At 55.9% G+C, this 20,343-nt stretch overlaps 1 protein-coding gene across 6 annotated transcripts in view; it reads right to left on the bottom strand.

Annotated features, from left to right (window-relative positions):
• Window positions 1-20,343, bottom strand: part of SSBP3 (single stranded DNA binding protein 3) — a 164,169-nt gene continuing 143,826 nt past the window's right edge. For 4 of the 6 annotated variants that reach the window (XM_019837059.3, XM_019837060.3, XM_019837061.2 and 1 more), the window contains 11 exons: window positions 19,822-19,888; window positions 19,655-19,731; window positions 12,338-12,426; window positions 11,524-11,572; window positions 10,830-10,865; window positions 10,256-10,310; window positions 8,814-8,884; window positions 1,596-1,674; window positions 1,308-1,336; window positions 1,070-1,171; window positions 1-287 (listed from right to left, as the gene is read on the bottom strand). In XM_019837059.3, coding sequence (XP_019692618.1) covers window positions 258-287; window positions 1,070-1,171; window positions 1,308-1,336; window positions 1,596-1,674; window positions 8,814-8,884; window positions 10,256-10,310; window positions 10,830-10,865; window positions 11,524-11,572; window positions 12,338-12,426; window positions 19,655-19,731; window positions 19,822-19,888 — 684 coding nt within the window. In that variant the 3' untranslated portion in view covers window positions 1-257. The remainder of the gene's footprint in view (window positions 288-1,069; window positions 1,172-1,307; window positions 1,337-1,595; window positions 1,675-8,813; window positions 8,885-10,255; window positions 10,311-10,829; window positions 10,866-11,523; window positions 11,573-12,337; window positions 12,427-19,654; window positions 19,732-19,821; window positions 19,889-20,343) is intronic. The other 2 variants (XM_011284976.4, XM_011284977.4) reach the window with 1 other exon arrangement.

Consider the following 20,343-nt stretch of genomic DNA (forward strand, 5'->3'; position numbering starts at 1 on the left):
TTGACTTGAAATATATTTTTATTTTGAGTTTTGTCCTTCATGTTTTATGGAATAAAAAGTTCGGCCTTTTTATTGCATGAAACTAAAATTGGGACAGGTGGGGGGGACTGGAGGAGGAGGGTGGGGGCTGAGGGGGAGCAGGGAGACGCCCCTCCCCCAGCTCGTGGGTAATGACACCTCACTTCTTCTTGCATAATTTCTGGCATCTTCCCGCCTGCAATGCCGGCTCTCTCAGCGTCTCGGAGAAGAGGAGGGGATCACACGCTCATCGTCATGCTTGGAGAATACTGGAAGGGGAGAAGCAGAGACAGGGCCATGAGGGCCAGTGTGGGCTAGATTGGGCCAGTCTGGGAGCGTGCCTGGGTGGGGAAGCCTGCGAGGGCTCTGCCCGCTCAGCACTAGACTGTGCCCACCCCCGCATCGTGGGAGCTCTGGGGGCTGCTATCACAACTCGCCCCCCCATCCCACACCTCTCCCTTCTCAAATCCCCTCTTCCCAGCCGAGGAAGCAGCCGACACTGCCCTCCCCACACAGCTGCTTTCCTGCAGCTCGCCCAGGGTGTCCTGGGGGGAGCTAGTCTGGGGTTCTCAGAATCATGACGTTGTTTCTTCATACGAGAATGTAAATAGAAGCCAGGCCCTCTGTGTGGGGATCCCAGGAAATCTCTGGTGGTACGAACCTTCCTCCCCGGGACAGACAGAAGTGGACCCCCTCAGAGGCCCAGCGGGCCAGAGCCCAGGCCTCCTGAGTCCCAACCCAGGGCTTTCCCAGCCCGGTCAGCTTTATCAGTGTTGGGAGGTGATGTGCCTCCCTGTAGAGGCTTCCAGAAGGTCCTGCCAGTGGTCGGGGTGGCAGCGGTTGGAGGCCATGCGGCGGGGAAGAGAGGGCCCTGCACTTTGTACAGAAAAAGGACCAAGGTGAAAGCCAGAGGCACAGCTGTTGGGACACCAGCCTGCCAGGCTGGTCCTGGCCAGCAGGCACCACAACTTAAGTAATTTAGTCCCCGGCCCCAGAGGTAAGACGATGATCCAGGGACGAAACTGGGGGGAGGGATACATGCAGCACTTACATTGTCATTCTGGAAGGAGTGGAGGAAGTTCCCTCCTAGCTCACCATCGTCTCGAGGGGTGCCTGGAGGATTGCTAATGCCACTTATGTTGTTAGGAGAATTCTGGGGAGAGGAGAGACGAGGTGAGCCCCAGAGCCCCAGAGCCCTGCCCACCCAATGGGGAGAAAAGCTTTCTGGGGCCTCAGGGCTGGGGCAAGGTGGATGTGATCAGGGAGGAACACACAGAACACACACTCACTTTTGGAAGTCCATCTATGTCACCTGACCCTGGAAGGAAGGAAGGAAGGAAGGAAGGAAAATCTGGATTCAGTTTCTTGTTTGTTCTTCCGTGGCTAGGTCTCCAAAGCCACCCAAATCCCACACTATTTCTGTGCAGACGATCTTCTGTCCTGGCTGTATCTCTGGGGATCTTCCTACGTGCCCAGCCAAGGTCAGTGGGGTAGACCAGGCCCGGCTGAGCCAAAGAAGGCTGCTCGGGCAGGGGCACGTGGGGTGCAGCATGACCACGGGGCTGGCGCCCGCTTACCTAACGATCCGTTCATGTGGTGTGGTTCCATGCCGCCCATGCCTCCCATCGGGCCGTCCGAGCCTGGACCCATCGGGAACTGGGGGAGAAGCACAGGGCGTGGTGGCTGAGTGGGCCCCAGGCCCTCGGCACCCCCTCACGGGCTCCCACACCCAGCTACAAAGGAGCTGTGCCCTCAGGGAGCTTCCATCTGGTTGGGCTCCTCCGTCGGGCACACCGCGTGGCTATCTGATGCCGCCAGGAGGCCGGAGCTGGTTCCTCCCCTTGGCTCTCGGAATTGGGCAGGGCAGGGGTGTCCTCCCTACGCTCCAAATGAAGAAACAAGCCCAGAGAGGGAAAGACACCGGCCCAAGGCTACACAGTGTGGTTCTGGGACAGCTCTCTAACCAAGTGTCACGGACCCCGTAATAAGGCTCTATCCCTGGGACGGAGCGTGTGACTCACCAGTCAGAACCTCACACAGACACACAAATGGGTGACTGTGCGCAGCCAGGGGCCAAAGGTATTAATGTCTCTCATCCCCATTTTACAGGTAAGGAATGTGAAGCACAGAGAGTGGGAAATTCTTTGCCAGAGGTTCCCCCCCCCCCCCCCCGGGAGACGGGAGGAGCGGGGACTGGGGCGCGGGCAGCCTGAGCCTGAGTCCCACCAGCCTCCTCTGAGCGATTCCTCAGAAATGGAGTTTCATGGGCGAGGTGAGGAGATCGGGTCTACTGAGTGACTGGGGGGTCAGGGGAGAAGCTGGGCGGGGGACTAGAGTTCTCTCCTGGGGACAATGTAGAGGAAGGCCACTGATGAGTCCCCCAGGCAGAAGTGGTGGCAGGGCAGGCGGCTCAAGAGGCCGGAGGCGGAATCTGCTCTACCCCTAGCCTTGGACCTGGAGGGGGCGGTAGAATGAACGATCTCAGAAAAGTAGCAACCAAAGGCCAGAGATCATATCCCATGGTTGAGAAGGGATGGCTGAGCCCAGTCTGGTGAGCCTAGGCCCTGTGATGCAGACCAGACGTCAGGATGCACAGGGGTGGACACGGCAGAAAGGAGGACTGTTTGGCATCTGGCCTATGCCAGGGGCGAGGGACACAGAGTTGAGTCACAGCCGAGCCTCAGCCCGGAAGGGGAGTCCACGGTTATGGACACCCAACCACCCCACAGGGCAGAGGTGCTGAGTTCCAAAGGGAGCTGCAGACAAGGCATGGCCAAGGCTTCAGGAAGAGGCACTGGGGAAAGGGCAGAGAAATCTGAACCCCTGCATGGAGGAGGAGGCAGAGGACAGAATTTGGGCAGGGGGAGACAGGCCACAGAAGTCATTCTAGGTAGGGGTCCTGCGTGAGCAGAGAGGCAGGGGGCAGCACAGGGTGCCGGAGCCCGCATTGCAGGGGTGTGGCTAGCGTACCAGCCGCTCCCTCGCGCCCACCGCCCACTCACATGTACCACAGAGGCGGCCCCCTTGCCTCCCGCCTCTCGCCTCCCCAGGGCCACTCACAGGCACCGAGGCACAGTTTTGACACCTGGCAACAAATTTCACACTTACTCATCCAAGCGAGAGGAGGTGATGGACTTTTTAAGGAGCCAACTCAGGACACAGTCGTATCAGACAAAACAGCCCCCCCAAACGCGATTAATGTCATAAACAACGGCATGTTCTGCCTTCAACATAAGCATCTTTTTAAAACTTTGTGTTTTCTCGTGTATTATTATTTCTAACCGCTTGACCGGGCTGGAATTCGCACACCGTACAACTGGCCCAGTGCCAGCACACAGTTCGGTGGTTTTTAGCATGTCTGCAGGTGTGCGGCCGTCACCACCACGATCGACTTTAGAACTCTCTCATCACCCCGTAAAGAAACCTTGTACCCGTTCGGTCACTCCCCATCCCCCTCCAACCCCCAGCCCCAGACAACCATTAATTTGTTCTCTGTTGTCTATGGATTTGCCTATTCCGGACACATATGACCTTCTTCTGCGGCTGGCTTCCTTCGCTCAGCAGGTCTTCGAGGTTCGTCCGGGTTGGGGCATCAGTTAGTACTTCTTTCCTTCTTCCGGCCAAATCATGTTCCATTACACGGAGAGGCTGCGTTCTATTTACCCGTTCAGTCGGCGGACGCGTCGCTCCCACTTTTTAGCTATTATGAATAACACCGCTGTGAATGCTGGTGGACGATTACTATGTGGACACAGGTTTTTATTTCTCTTGGGTAGATACCTACCCCACAGTGGAATCGCAGGGTCCCGTGGTCATTCTGTTTAAGCTTTCGAGGAACCGCCACGCTGTTTTCCAAAGCAGCCGCGTCATTTCACGTTCCCCGCAGCCACGTGTGAGGGCTCCAGGGTCTTCCCGGCCTCGCCCGCGCCGGCACGGTTTCTTGGTGACAGCCAGCCCAGTGAGTGTGCAGCACTGTCTCGTGCTTTCCACGTGCATCCCTCTGATGGCCACGAAGCGGAGCACCTTTGTGTGCTTACTGGCTACGGGTACATGTTGGCAGGAATGTCTCTTTTGGATCGTCGGCCCACTTTTTAAATTGGGCTGGTTTTTCGTGCCTGAGTTCGAAGAGGTCTTTGCGTATTTTGGATTCAAGTCCGGTATCAGATTCGTGATTTGCAAATATCTTCTCCGCTCCGCGGGCTGTGTTTTTCACCTCCTTGATGGCGCTCCTTCGAAGCATGCAAGTTTTAAATCTTGATGAAGTCCAATTTATCTACTTTTTTCTTTTGTCACCCGTGCTTTTGGTGTCATTGGGAAGGCTTTGCTTTTACCTGGGCCACAAAGATTTATGCCTATATTTTCTTCGGAACGTTTTATCGTTTCAGCGCGGATGTGCATGTCGAGGGTTGAGTGCTCTGGAGAGATTCTGGGTTTGACTGTGGAGCAGCGGTCCAACTTCATGCACTTGCCAGGGGACATACAGCTGTCTCTACACCACCTGTTTATTCTGTGTTCGTTATTTTGTTACGTAAGTGCTATTATTTCAATAAAACCACAGTCAGGCTAGTTAACAGCAGCAGTTGGTAGAGGACTAGTTAAATAAACGGTTTGTGTGAGAAAAACAACAATTTATCTGGACTCTTTATTGGATTACTTCAATTTTCCAGGCTATATTACTATGTATTCTTAAAATATACAAATTTGGGGCGCCTGTTGAGTGTCCGACTTCAGCTCAGGTCATGATCTCCCTGTTGTTGGGTTTGGGCCCTGCGTTGGGCTCTGTGCTGACAGCTCGGAGCCTGGAGCCTGCTTCGGATTCTATGTCCCGCTCTCTCTCTGCCCTTCCCTCGCTCATGCATGAGCTCATGCTCATCGTCTCAAGAATAAATAAAACATTAATATACACACACACACACAAATTTAATTTTTTTTTTAAAAACTAAATGCAATGGACTGACTAAACACCTATTACTTATATTTGATTTAAAAATGTTCTTGGGGCGCCTGGGTGGCTCAGTAGGTTAAGCATCGGACTTCAGCTCAGGTCATGATATCACAGTTCATGAGTTCGAACTGCACATCAGGCTCTGTGCTGACAGCTCAGAGCCTGGAGCCTGCTTCCGATTCTGTGTCTCCCTCTCTCTCTGCCCCTCCCCTGCTCACGCTCTTTGTCTCTCTCTCAAAAATAAATAAAACACTAAAAAGCAATTTAAAAATCATGTTTCTTTCCGTCCTGTATTATAATAGGGTATTTTTGCTCTGCGTTTTTTTTTTTTTAAGAGTTTGGATTTTTTTTTTTTTAATTTTTTTTTCAACGTTTTTTATTTATTTTTGGGACAGAGAGAGACAGAGCATGAACGGGGGAGGGGCAGAGAGAGAGGGAGACACAGAATCGGAAGCAGGCTCCAGGCTCCGAGCCATCAGCCCAGACAGAGCCTGACGCGGGGCTCGAACTCATGGACCGCGAGATCGTGACCTGGCTGAAGTCGGACGCTTAACCGACTGCGCCACCCAGGCGCCCCTGCATTTTTTTTTTTTTAAGATTAGAAAAAAGTTTTGTACAAAGAGGTAGCCAGCATGGTTTGTCAGGTAGATGTCTCAGATAATCCATTCAAGCGAGGTCATCAGTCCGACCTGACGAAGCCTATACCCTGAGCATCCCTTTGGGAACACGTTCCTGGGTGGGCCCCGCCAGATTGAGAAGACACAGCAGGGCAGCAAACCCGGGCCGTGGAGCTGCTGGCGACCCATCTTGCCCTCGAGCCTGCAATGGGGTAAAAGGTGCTTGCTTTTCCTCTAATCCCTCTCTGATTTCCCTGCAGCCTCCAGGCCAGCCTTTTTGTTTTTTTATGTAGTGCTAAAGGAACACAGGGGCAAACGTACGATTCACTCTGACTTGCTGCCGTGCTCCCATCAAGCCCTGGTGTCGGTCCAACACGGCAACACCCACATACGCTCTCCACGACAACGTCTGCGCGTGGAGTACTTAGGACTTCGCGGACTTGCGTACGTTTCTGGACCTGTAGGAATTCCCTTCCAGCTCTCCAAACACGTCCATCCCCTTTGTATCGACAGGCTGGTTTAGGGAGACCAGCGCTTGCCAGTCGGGTCCTCTGCATCCGGAAGTTCATCAGGTGGGCTGTCCCGTCTCTGAAGTCTGTGATTTCTAAGCATTCCCAAGCACACTGGACGTCGTCATCACGGAGTCCTCGCTCGGGGAAAATGGTTTTAAAGCACAGAGGTGAGATGAACCTGTGAGGTCCAAGCTGGACTCCAAGTAAGTTACACTTTCAATAAAGAAGTTGAGAAAGTCCTATATGACGCGGCTGCCCTTTGCCGGTGACATGCTCTCAGGCCATCTCATTTCCAGAACAAAAGTCGCTACTTTGGCCGATGAGGTTTTGTCGCAACCCCCCCAACCACCCCAAGCGACCCAGGTGAGGTCTGCTCATTCTCTTCTAGGCTCCTGGCGGCCCCCTGAAAGATCCCTGAGCAGTTCTAGAGAAACAGCACATACGCTTCTCTCTTACTGTAATTCCTGCTCTGCGTGCTCAGCTCAACGGATCTCCAACGAGAGAAGACGTCACAGCGGGCCGACCTCGTACCATCTTTTCTCCGGCCAGCAGTGATGCCAGCCACCGTGCGGGCGTGCACCTGAGCCTCTCTCTGCTTCTACAGAGTCCAAGGTCTCGTTAAGCGCATCTGCGTGTTCTGAGGAGATCTGACTGGGGAGTGACCAGAATCTTTCGTTATGAAAGCCTGGCATCCTAAGTAAGCACCCTGTCCCCTTTCGTAGCAGTGCCGGGCACAAGGTGTGTGGGACATTCAGCAGGTAAGAAGTTCACACCCCAAATGAAATCTGCCAAATCAACTGGGTGCTGACTGCCAAACAGGCAGAGATGAGCAAAGTCTAACTTGTATTTGGACAAGAGAACAACCATCTTTCATTTGCTTTCTGCAGCTTCAAATCCCCTTGTGTTGCCGCTCAGGACTTGGGTGCAGCCTCAGAAAACGTACTGTCCTCCGTTCACGGAGCCAGACAGGGAATGACGCGGTGGCAGAGGCGGCCGGGGCTGGGTTAGAAGGCTGTGCTGTCTCACCCCAGCCCCGTGCAACGGGGCCCCCTGTGTGCTCTCCCCTTCTCCGCCTCCCCGCCCCTCCCCTTCTCTTCTGTCTGGGCCATGCTCGTGGCAGACCTGTCATCCTCTCAACTCCCAGAACACACGGCCCCCGACTCACAATGTGGAAGAGGAGACCCTCGCAACCTCAACACAGAACACAGCGGTTCATCTGCGGACAGAGCCCAGGCGGACCCATCAGGGCCCCTGACCCCAGCGCACTGGAGCCCGGCCCTTGGAGCCGTGACGTGGATGGTTCATTGGGAGCCACAGGCCGGGACCGCTGGCGTCCACGGTTGGGAGAGGTGGCGGCGGCGGCCGTGGCAGGAAGGTCACCTATGCCCTTTCCAGTGGACACTGAACACAGTGAGCTCAGTCCCTGGCTTTTGGGCTGCTGGAAGAGCCTTACACTTTTCCACCCACCCTTTGGCATCCACTGCCCAAACCAAGGACAGTGTGTCCTGGGAAGTCGTCTCCTGAGACACAGAGCTTTTAATGCTAAAACCTGATGGCCAGTCACCCTAACGGGTAGCAGGGGTGATGGGGCTGGGGTGGGAGGGGTGCTGGCTGCCCAGGAGAGGGACAGGGACAGCGGAGCAATGGTTAAGGAGTGCGGTTCCCACGCTTCTCAGTCACGTGACACCTCTCTAGGGGACCCCTCTCTAGGTCCCTCTCCCTAACCCAGGAGGATCCAAAGACCCTCCCCCCTTCAGAGGCTGCCAGAGGATTAAATATGTGCAGGGTCCAACATGGGGCAGCTCCCAATCAGCATTTAGCACAGTGGGTGGTTCAGGGGTCACATCAGGAACCAAACTAATAGAACCAAACGAAGCACCCCAAAAGGCCAGAACACCACTGGGGCCCCAACACCCAGAGCCCCTGGCTCTGCAGTCCAGACTGTTGATTTGGTCACATAGCAGCCTCCCTTCCAGACACTGGGCTCCCCAAGCGCAAGGCCAGTCCGAGTCCCCTCCCCAGCTGGTGCAGAAGGGCTGTCTCCAGAGGTGAGTCTGACCGGCCCTCTCCTCGGGGAGCTCCCAGCTGGGAGAAGGGGACGGGCTATGGCTGCACAGTCAAGTGCCATCCAGCAGGGGACACAGGCCATGGGAGGGAGTGGATGGGCAGGGGTCAGACAAGGTGAACTGGAGCTCCTACATGACGAGGGGCTGGAACTTGGAGAAGCCAAGAAGGGAGGGGGTGGGAGGCAGGCAATGACCCAAAGAGAGACCAGGAAGCTGCAGTCACAGGGCTCCCAAAGGGGCTGGAGGCACAGGGCAGGCAGGTCCCCAGATGGGCTTCAGGGACCCACAGCTCCAGACCTGAGAGGGTGATTGACTGCCTGGGGGGGCACAGCCGGTCGGCGGAGCGGGGAGTGACCCGGGTCCACCCGCAGCCTAGTGCTCTCCCTCCCTGACACCCCACTCAGGGTGGCAGGGATCCCCACAGTGAGGCTGGGTGCGCCGCTCTGGCCAGAGGGGAGGGCACCTCTCCACCCCCGGCCAGCTGCGGAATGGGAACCGATTTGCCCAAGAGTTAATCGCTTTTCTGACGGTTTATTTTATTCGTCTTTGGTAACAAATGGCTGAAATCAATTAAACTTGCTTTCCCCTCAGCTGATGAAGTTAATTATGATTTGTTATGGTATCTGATATGTAAATTATTAGAAAGCGGACTTACGTTGGACCGGCTGCCTCCAGGCGGCACCGGATTAATCATTGTGTAGATGTTGTCACTGGAATTTGTTGAATCTGTAGAACAGTGGAAACCCACAAGTCGGGGTGATTAATTCATTTCTTAATTAAAACAAACTCGTGGCACTTGAACTCATTCTTTTGTATTTTATCACCTAAAATCTCCTCTAAGTACCACCATTTTCTGGCTAATTTGTATTTAATGAAGATTCACAAAGTTTTTAATCACAGAAAATTCAACTGTGAAAACTGCTCAACCCTGGAACAAAGAAGTCCAGGGTGTGTGGACAGCAGTGTGGACGTGGCAAAGCAGGGGTGGCAGGTTCAAATTCTCATCTCCCTACCCGAAAACAACCTGGTCCCCAGACCCTGCCAGGGACCACGCAGGGACGGCCAGACCACCAGCTAGCTGCACTCTCCCCCAATCCCACCCAGGGGTTTTAATCAAATTGGGGAACGAGAAACGCCACAAATTACCCAGGGGCCACCTTGCCAAGCTGATGGGGCAGGAGGGAGAGGGAAGCATGGGGCTGGAGACACATTAACATATGCAGTGGTTTAATGTGACCCAGTCTGAATGTAGGTCATGCGGCTCATAAAAATGCAGCAGCAGAAAGAGGGAGCGGGAGTGGGGGCCGGAACATCACAGCCGCCGCTAGCTCCAGACTATGGGTAAGCAGCTTCCCTGCCACTGGGAGCCGAGGAGTCTGGGGAGAGAGGGACCCCTCCGTCTCCCCAATTAGCTAGGAAAGTCTCCTAAGAAAACCAGCTAACATGTTTCTATCAGGAGCAGGCATCTTCTTTCTAGGGCAGAAATCCAACCACGTCTCACTTTTTATTTTCTGGGTGGGTAGATTGTCCGTGGGATTCCTTCTAGATGGTGGTGTGTTATTCTCAGCTGGGAAAGAAACGCAACTGTGAAGCTGTGTGTGTGTGTGTGTGTGTGCATGTGTGCACATGCCCACATGTGTGCACGCACGCCCTCTTCTGATCAGAGAAAGAGGGAGAAGACATCTCCCGTATAGAGGACCAGAAGCCAAGAGCTCTGGGAACTCAAGAGACATGGTGTTAAGAGTCCTGGTTCCAGGATGCCAGAAGCCCAAAGCCCCTTTTCAGTCATCTAGAGAAATCCACAGCCGGGAAAGGGTGCTTGCCAACCAGTGCGAGCTGAGGACAGTGAGACCCCCTCGTTCCTGGAGCTCTCCGCCCTGCCTCTCCCTCTAACCAGAGAGGAGGAGTGACCTTGCTAAGGCCACAGGGAAGGTCAGGGGCACCGAGGACCTCCTTCCTCCTAAACACCTGATGCTGACATGCCTGGTGGGGGACACGCTGCTCAGGAAGGGTGGTTGGTAAGTTTTGGCCCTGCACTGGGACCCCTCCAGGACCCCCTAACTCTCTCGATGGCACCCTCTCCCCAAGGCTTCTTACCTGCAGGACTAGGCATGATGGGTGTTCCTGGGGGGCCACCACCGCCAGGAGGTCCCTGGAGACGAGATAAAAACTGACGTGAGGAACCCATGGCCGTGACCCAGGTCGGGAGAAACCCCCGAGCTCCGGCCACACCAAAGTCAAGTGTTCCTCCAGGGCCCAGCCTGACTGACATCCCGCTCTCGTTAAAGCTCAAGCAGAGCCCAAGTGTTTAAGCCCCAAGGGAGCTGGACTTGGATTCCCCCCCACCCCCCATGCCTTTCTTCAAACCCAGAGGCAGCTGTGGGTGTGCGTGTATGTGTTCACACGCCGACTGGTGGAACCAGAGGCCTGTGGGGGAAACCAGCTAGGCCACTGGTCAGCCCCCAAGATGGGACCCAAGTCTAGGTCTTGTTTGGGGACTTCCGGGCCCCCAGAAGGTACCTGAACAATGACAGCAGGTTCTAGCAGAGTTTAGAACTTGTGCTCGGAGTGTGTTTTGAAAGGGAAAGAGACAGGGACCCTGGAGAAGTTCTCTTGCACATTCAGTCACATGTGGCTGGACACCCAATGCCCCGAACCCACACACACTTACCACGTAGGTACCAGGTGATGAGGAGGAGTATGGAATCTAAAAACAAGAGGTGGGCAGCCACGTGTCAGAATCCCTTCCTCTGATACTCAGTACCCTTGGGCTTCCAAATCCACTTGGGGACCCACCCCCTCTTGCTAGGAAAGGCTGTGGGACACCCCAGGAGGGGGCCAGGGGTGTGAGCAAAGCCCAGTGCCTACACTGAACTGATCCCGAGAGCCTTGGCAGGGAGCTCTGAGGGGGCATGGGCAGGGGAGACCCTCCAGTGTGAGAGGACAGGAGAGCGATAGCTTCTCCCCACCCCTCTGGCCTTCTTCCCCAGACTGTCTGTGCTGAGCCCCTTTCCAGCTCCTTCCCCTGAGCACCAGAACCCAGCCCTGCCGGGGGGGGGGGGGGGGGGGGGGGGGGGGGCGCGGGGAGGGGGGTGGATCGCCAGACGCTTCTGTGTGGACAAGGCTCTCTGAGCAAGCTCTCAGCTCAGCTCACACAGGCTTTCTGCCCATCAGCGGGCTGGGCCGGGGCCCAAACCCTGAAGGCCCCGGGAATGTTACTCCCAAGCCTCCACTTACAGGTGGGGCTCCCGCTGGCAAGCGTCAGGTGGACTCTTGCTGCATCCCTGCCTCTCATGATACCCCCAACCTGGGGACAGGACCACCCCATAGCCTAGAAACCCCTCCCACTCGATGTGGGTACTCACTGAGTTAGCACTGTTAGGATTTGGCCAGGGTCTGCCAGCTCCCGGGCCCCTGGGAGAGGGAGGGAGAGAGACGGGGGGGGGGGGGGGGGAGAGAGAGAGAGACAGAGAGAGACAGAGAGAGAGAGGAGAGAGATGGCAACAATGAAAAAGGTGTCGTTGACCCCAAGGGGGCGGTGCCGGAAGCGCCAGAACGAGAGGGCTGACATCACTAACAGGAAATCCTTCATGCGGCCCTAGGGCCTTACACACCTGGTTCTCGGGCAGTAATGGGCAGCTCCACGGCTAGAAATCTACAAGCTCCTCTAAAGTACGTGAAAAAAGTGTCAAGTATATAAAACTGCCTCTGCATGTGCATCTTCCCAGGAAGGGAACCCACAGATCCTCATGGGGATCTATCCCCGAAAGGGGGTTAAGAACCACTCAAGCACTACAACAGCAGCCAGTTGTACCGGGGTTCAAATCCTGGCCCTGTCACTTAAGAGCCCTGTGAACAGGGGCAAGTTACTTCACCTCTCTGTGCCTCAGTTACCTCATCTGTAAATGGGGGGCAATAACCACCTCACCAGGCTATGAGGAGCAGGTGGGCTAATCCACACAGCAGGCTCAGAAACACACCCAGGACGGATGAGCCCCATACGGGACCATATGAGCTCTTATCCAAGTATCTATCGCCAGCATCCCCGGCTCCACTGATGAGAGGCCTGAGGTCCAGAGAGGTGCCAAGAATGACTCTGTTCACGAGTCTTTGGGGGGACCAGCAGAGGGTCGGGGAGCCACGGGCTCTGAGCTGCCAGCAAGGTCCTTTTTGCCTTACATGTTAATCCCGGGCATGGCGGGGCCGAGGGAGTTGGGTGGTGGTCTCATGCCGCTGCCGTAATTCTGCAACGATAACCAAGGGTCAGTCTATGAGAAGGAGAAGGGGCACCGGAGAGGGAAGGGGGGAAGAAAGACAAACAGAATAGAAGCAAGAGGATTAGTCTGTGGAAAGGATTCGATGAGAAAAAAAACACGTTCGTTAAAAAAGGTGAGGGGGGTGGGAGCCGAGGGATGGGGCCACAATGACAAGCCAGCACAGAGGGACAGTCACAACTTGAAACACATCTTCAGGGGCCTCGGGATGGTTTCTCTCAAAAGCATGTGGAGGTCCAGTAAGCCCTCTCATCTTGGGTTTCAGGTGGGTGGAAAAGAGCGGACTCGTAACAGGTCCGACTGGCGAACACCTGCCCACTTTAGGAACTCCGAGGGAGAAGAAACTGCCAGCAGCCTGGGGGCTGGGGCTGGGTCTGAACGTGGAAGGGGAGAGGACCCGCAAAGGCCTGGCTGGTGGCTGTCCCCAAGGCCCAGCATGTACAGATCCCCTACCTTGCCCCACGCCTGGGTTGTCCCCCAACCCAGGTCACCTGACTCAGGTGTCAGCATGTGGGGCCCTCACCAAGCACAGTGCTGGAGAAGCAGGAAGAAAACTCAGGGGGAATCACCAATTCTGAGGGAAGAGTCCCACCTCGGCTCAGTACAACCCCCCAAGGCAGAGTGCGGTGAGTCACAGGAATGCCTGGATCAGGAACCTCCTACGGGGGCTACGCCTGACCCCTCTTTGAGTGTTATTTTCCTTGCAGAAGAAATAAGATACCTTGCCTCCCTTCTCCACTTGGGCGCCTACACATCCTCCAAACCCAGCTCAAAGAGCACCTCCTCTGCGAAGCCTTCCCTGCCCACCTCTTAGGGTTAATTGCCACTACCCAAATGCCTTGTAATCCTCCTACTCCTGCCACAGCCCGTACCACACTGGGCTATGATCGTGGCCACGTGTCCATCTCTCCCACTAGGCTGCGAGTACCTTTGGAAGGTGGGGACCATATCTCAATGATTTTCGTGCATGCATCACTCCACGTACCAGCCGCCACAGACTGGGTGCTGAATCAATGAAGGAGTGAACGAGTAAATGAACAGGAAGTAAAAGTGGGCTGGTTGGGCTGGTTAAACTCTGCCTTTGTAGAATCTGAAAGAAGTAAGGTCGGTGAAAATTTGACGGCAAAGGGACAGCCAGTGTTACCTGAGCACATAACACATTTTACATACAGTCTCTGGCTTGTCCTTTTAACACTGCCACGAAACTAGCGTTATTCCCACTTTACAGGAGACTGAAGGTCTGAGGGGAGAAAGATCCACCCAAAGTCAGGAAGCCAATGACCCAGCTGGGGTTTAAACCTGGATCTACAAGGGCACCTGGGTGGCTCAGTCGGTTAAGCGTCCGACTTTGGCTCAGGTCATGCTCTCACAGTTTGTGAGTTCGATCCCCGCATTGGGCTCCATGCTGACAACTCGGAGCCTGGAGCCTGCCTCAGATTCTGTGTCTCCCTCTCTCTCTGCCCCTCTCCCGCTTGTGCTCTGTCTCTCTCAAAAATAAATAAACATTTACAAAAAGCCAAAAAAAACCCTCTAGGTCCACACTCTCCCCACACGTCTGGTGAAAGGCGGGTGGGGAGAGGAACGGCACAGGAGGCCCAAGAGCCAGAGCTGACAAACTCAGAGCCAACATCATGCTGGTGGCAGGTCCTCCAGCCAAGGACCAGCTGTGGGGCCATCTCCTCTGCCTGGTCACCCTGACAGGGGATTGCAGTCTAAGAGAATACGCAGATGGGGTGTAGACGGTGACAGGGGCGGCACCAGGCCAAGTGGCAGAGAATCGAGGAGGGAGACAAGGGTGGCCACAGAGGGGTCCTCAGGCAGTCCCGCATCCCCAGAGTCAGCTCCGGAAACGTGCAGGAGCCAGGCTCTCTTTAAAGACAATGGCACAGGCTGGCAGGTGGAGCCAGATCTGAGGTCAGAGCACAGGAGAGCCAGCCCCAGGCTGGGCACACGTGTGTGACTTTGGGCAAACCACACAAGTGACCCCAGTGCTCACTCCGGGCCAGGCCGCACAGTGGGCTCAGTCATGACAACGGCCCCATCACGAGTCCGCTTTAAAGATTAAAACACTGCGGTGCACAAGCAAAGTGACGGCCCCTCGCGCGGCTACGTGCAAGGCAACCCTGTGGCTGAAGGCCCGTGGCCTGGCCCCAGCTTCACGGCTGCCACCCTCCGCTGTGCTCCCTCGCCTGTACCACGGGGACAGAGGGCTCCCAACCTTACAGGTCTGGGAGGATCAAATGAAATGGCGGCTTTGAAGCGCTCTCTGTCGGCTCTCGGAGGCGTGTGCTGATTTGGGATCTCAGCGGCAGAACGAACACCAAAGCCCTTAATGCCGCCTTAAGCGTCACGGAACCTCAGGTCTTAAAGGGCCCTTCCTAAGCCCCTACACGAGTCTCGGCCTCGCCTCCACCGCTGCAGGAAGCCTGCCCCCTCCCCAGGCAGTCCACGCTCCCATGGTATACGGCCTGGCCAACTTCCAGCCAGAGATCCTTTCCAGGGGCTACCACTGCATCCTGAGGCATCCCACCCAGGAGAGCGGTTGGTGCTGCAGGGCCAGTAGAGGCTGGCCTGGGTGCTGGAGGAGCCTGGGACGCTGCGGCACAGAGTGGGCGAGGGGAGAGGACAAGCCAGGCGCTCACTCCCAAAACACGCCCGCACATGCGGCGTGTGGCCCCTCGGGGGAGGCGCTGGTGTGCCAGCTGCTGTTCCTCCGTCTACCCCACCTTCCAGAGCCTCCCCAATAGCCAGCCCGGCGCTTCCCGAGAAGGGAGGGTTGCCCACCAGATCCTCCCTCCTACAGGCCCAGACCCTGGAGGGCCACTTACACCTTCCCATTTCAAAGATGACAAGCTAGAGGCCCAGAGTGGCCAAAGACTTGCTCAAAGGTGCACAGTAACTCAGGGGTGAAAGCAGGGCTGACTGTCAACTTTGGGGAAAACATCAGCCTTTTCACAGAGGGCTTGGAAGCATGGTTTCAGACACTCCACAGAAATGGTTCTCTTCCCTCAATGTCCGCCTGCCCACAGCACTGGACTGCAAAGTGTGACCACCAGCCAGATGCTCCCTCCCTCTCTGCCATCCGCATGGCTCTGCAGGGACAGCTGGAGGCCTGGGAGGGATCCTCGGGGCAGCATGGGGCTGGCTACATCCACGGGGGTGGTCCCCTTCCTCCTGTACCCTCACTCTCATCCCCACTCAGGAACCTTGGATGCTGGGCAGAAGGCCCTGCAGGAACAAGGAAGGGCCTCCCTGCTGGGGACCTTGGGTCAGGCATCAAGCTCTGGACACAGGAAAGCACGGGGCAGCTGGCAGAGCTGGGACCTGCTCCTTCTTCCTGCAACTCCCAGAGGGGCTCTTCCTCGGTGCTGCCCGTAGCCCGCCCAGCGCCACCTTCACCTTAAAGTAGGGGAAGAACATTCCAGTCTTTAGGACAGGTTGATGGGGTAGTTTCCTGGGCAGCAGGGGCCTGTACGGGCCCCCCGCTGGGAAGTGTCGAGTGGCCCCACTTTCTCCTCACGCAGTCCCTCAAACCTCTAGCCTGGTTTATGATCCTTCCACCTCTTGCCGGGGCCCCAGGCAGTAGCCACAAAGAGCCGGGCTATCCTGGATCGGCAGGGAGATGCGGTTTCTTCTGGGTGGCACAGAACTGTCCCTGAGATCATGGGCTATCCTTCATCTGAACCTTCTCAAATGCAGACAAGCTAGGACGGCGATCTGATGCTAGCCTGTGCTGGCTCCACCCCCCAGCCTGAATACCAGCAACGAAGGTAATTGGTACCCACGGGGTGTATGAGCCACAGCACCTCTGAGGGGGCCTTGCGTTCTGTCCACGGGAGCCCGGCCGGCAGCCCTTGCAGATTTAGCCTCACATCAACAGAAGTCACTCCTGAAGAACTTAGCCAGAACGTTCCCATCTGATACTGACACAGTTCTTTAAAGAAAGACTATAACTAAGCGGATATATTACCTCCTTTTCGGCACTGGCCCTTTCACAAAATCAGAGTAAAATCTGTCTGACACGCTCAGGGAACAGGGCAGGCCGATGCCTGGTGTGCTGGTTCCTTTGTGACGTTCAGGCTAAAATGTAACACAGGCTCAAAAAGAACAAATGTCACTCCGTCCAGCTTTGAAATCTATAAAGTAGCCCCAAGACTACACTGTACCTATTCTTTGTTCAGAAAGTTCTGGAGTGGTCACTGGCTATTAGCACTCTTATTCTCCACTTGGAATAACAGGCTGATGGTTTCCCACCTCTGTGTTTGGTCTCAGTACGGCACTGTGCATGCAGTGGTACTTACTAAAGGCTGCCTGAGGGGCTGGCCTTGTTTTCTAAGATCCCAGGCTGTGGCAGAAGCAGGACCCCCTCCCTGAGCCCCTGTTCTAGGAAGAGACACCCTGCAGGTACCTCATGCTGTTTCTACCAAACCTACAGTGGACCTCACGAGGTGATCACCAGGCTGTCCATTTTGCAGATGAGGGACTAGAGGCCCAACCAGGCTGAGCTGTGGCTGGAACCGTGTTTTCCAGCACTAGGTTCTGAGTTCATGTCTCTCCTGTCCATTGGGAGTGGACAAGACAGGACCCTCAGGGGACACACAGAAAGGGCTGGGGTCAGGAGGTATAGCGGTCCTGCCCTCAGCCTTGGGGTCCAAAGCTTCTAGGCTCTGCAGTGCCTGCTCCCTGGATGACCCCCAAACCTGTCCCACACCAGGCCAGCCCTTCTACCTCCATCTGGTGCAGACGTTCTGGGTTGCTCTAAGGGAGCTCTGGCTCTGGAATTTCAGACTGCACTCTACCCAGAGGGGTACAGGAGACTTGGGCAAAGCACTTTGGGGGTCTCTCTATTGATACAATAAAGTCAAATAAAGAACAAGAGAGACATTTCCAGAGTCCCTGTGGTTGGTGGGGAGGGGGGTGGGTCAGCTGCCCTGGGCTAGTGTCTCCCTCGGCTGTGGGCGTGCCTGTCAGGGCCTATGGGAGGGCTCTGCCCTTGCACACCCTTTGGTGAAGCCAGGAGAGCCACAATGGACCCGAGAGGCCTTTTCTGGTAAGACCCCAGTCTTTAGCACTCTCACCTCTTTAAAGCATGCCACAACAGTAAGCCAGACTGCTGGTCAGAGACTCTGACATGACGAGACGCCCGCTAAGCCAGGAGGAAGTCCTAAACTTACAGAATATTCTGTTCTCAGTCTGCTGACATCCATTCCCAGCTTCCAGAATCTCAATATTACTACAGGCTTAACAAACTGCTAATGGCCTTGGCCAGAAAAAAAATTAAACAAAACACAAACAGCTCAAAGCAGTCATCAAACCCGCACAATTAGAATCCTAAACACTGATTTTAAGCCCCTAAGTTGGAAAACACACACTTCTTATTAAGAGTACCTCATGCCAAGCATCACACTGAGAACCCGAGCCTCCCCATTTGAACAGTTCTGTACGGCAGATACTGGTCTCTTTCCCATTTGATGGACGCAGCGGCTAAGCCTCCAAGGACCCAGAGGGGCGCGTGGGGGCATAGGAATGGAGTTTTCCTGCCTCCCACTCCATCCTCTTGTGTCCCCAGGTCCCCCAGGATGTTCTGGAAGTCCAAGGTCACTGCTTATCTACCCCAAGAGTAACTCTCATGTGCCGCAGAAGGACCCAAAGGTTCCTGACTCCGGGGATGGAACGCTCTGCTTTCAGACCCTGCTGCCCCTCCCACCCGCCCTGCAGAGGTCAGCTGGAGACAGCCACATGGCAGGAAGGGGCCACTCTCTGGGGGCTTAAGAGGAACTGGGGAAAACACAAGCTTTGAAGGATTTGAGGAAAGAAAAAACAAACAAACAAACAAACGAGAAAACCAGAGGCGCAACTGGTGTGAGCTTGTGGGGCCAAGAGAAGCCAAGGACCTCCCTAACATTTTTCAGCACCACAGAGGTTGCAGCCATCCCCGAGAAGAAAGCAGTGGGCTGGGTGTGCTGTAAATACAACTCCAGACGGAGCGGAGGACTGTGGGTGTGGGCAGGCACCTCTCGCTACAAAAGCGGGGCACGTGTCTGTGAGCGGGAGCACTCCTCCTCCTCCTCCTCCTCCTCCTCCTCCTCCTCCTCCTCCTCCTCCAGGGAACCGGAAACCTGGGAGGGGCCCAGAAAATGCAAACATCTGCAGGCAGGGAGCAGGGAAGAGACAAGCGGGCTTCTAGGCCGGGCAGAAAAGGGAAGCAACGCCCTACGACAAAACCGTCCCCACCTCACTAAATCAAACTCCCTTCTTATTCAGACTCCCAGCTTCTTTGAGACAGATCAGCACACTCTCTGCCACAGCTACTACAGGGGACAGAGCCACATTCAAATGGTCAGAAGAATGGGAACCAACTGTGATGAGGTTCTAGACCAGGAATGGCCTGTCAGACCTCTGCCCGATGGTCCTGGGGAACAGGGAACTGGGTCACAAGGAGAGACCACTGGGCTGTAATTGTAAAGTAGACCGGGCACTTGACAGAAGTTCTTCCAGAGGTTTCTGAGGTGTCCTTCATGACAATGGAACCCCTCTGGTCAGAAGAAATCTTACCTATGAGCCTAGTCCATGAAACCAGTAGAAGCTCTGGGTTGAAGTGGGTCTTAGGGGCCCTGGCCGGCCTGGCCTCCTCTCAGCTGGGATAGCATCGCTGAGAGCCATGGGTATAGATACATTCCTCCTCTCGTACTGCACCGGTCGGGAACTGAGGCCTGCCGGGGCCCACCGAGGTCCATGATTCACCCATGGACAAATGGTGAGTTGCAGGCAGAGCTAAGACTGCCACTCGTTTGTCCCACTTCTGGGTCATAACCAACCATGACCCTGAGCTAGCTCAAGTTCACCTACCCAGGGTAGGAGGCTTTGGGATTCCCGGAGGACCCACACCGCTGCTCAGGGACCAGACCCTCCACCTTCCAAATTCCTCAACTCCCTCCCCTAAGGGAGGATCTGCCAACCAGAAGGCTCCCGGGTGCCCCTCTCCCGCAGCTCCCTGGGGGCCCCTCAACTCGGCCTGCCGCCTGCCAAGGAGGGGTTGCTCCTGTCTGCGTGTGGGGCCAGCCCAGCCGTGGACAGAGAGGGCAGCTGGGAACCTGGCCATGTCCTCTCCCCTCACCCCTGTGAGCTGAGGGACGTGGAAGGACTGACAGACTGTGGAAAGAGGAGAGTAGGCGGGTGCACACAGATGGCCAGGGAGATGGACAGACAGACAGGTGGTTACCTGTGGGCCGGGCCCCATGGGTCCCATGCCTCGGGGAGGGTTCATTCTCTGCATTGATCCTCCCATGTTGGGGTGCCCTGCACGAGAGAGGAGATAAACCGTGAGGTGGCAAGGGCAGACAGCACAGATTCCCCAGGCCGTGGGCCGCCCCGCCCGGCTCTCTCTACCTTGTTGTCGGGTGGGATCCATGGAATTGGGCAGCAGTGGCTGGGTCCCAGGAACTCCTCCTGGAGGCTGAAAGAGATGTGAGGCCCGTGCTGAGCGGCTGGGGGATGGAGGGAGATGTGCCAGCCTGCCCCAGTTCTCCACTGCCCGTCTGGGGCTACCCACGGCCTCCTTGACCTGCTGGCTGGGGCTGGGCGGGGGGATCTCCAGGAGCAGCAGGTGGCTGGAGCTGGCGTCAGTAGAAGGTGCAGCGTGGGTGGGACAGGAACCATCACACCCTGCTGTCTCCACGTGTCTGTGTTCCTGCCGGAGCTCAGCCTCACCCTGGCCGCACCGCCTGCCATACACCCCTCCACGGCCACATGCCTCCCGTCCTCACCTCCCGAACCCCAGCCACCATGGTTTAAGCCAAACCCTGTCTTTCTTTCACCCCATGGAGATGTAACTCACCCACCCCCTCCCCCAAAGTGTGGGGACTGAGAGAGCCACCAGCTAAAAATCCTAACACTAAGAAGGGAGCAAAG

This window comes from Felis catus, chromosome C1 (genome assembly GCF_018350175.1).
Source record: "Felis catus isolate Fca126 chromosome C1, F.catus_Fca126_mat1.0, whole genome shotgun sequence".
NCBI classification, from domain to species: domain Eukaryota; kingdom Metazoa; phylum Chordata; class Mammalia; order Carnivora; family Felidae; genus Felis; species Felis catus.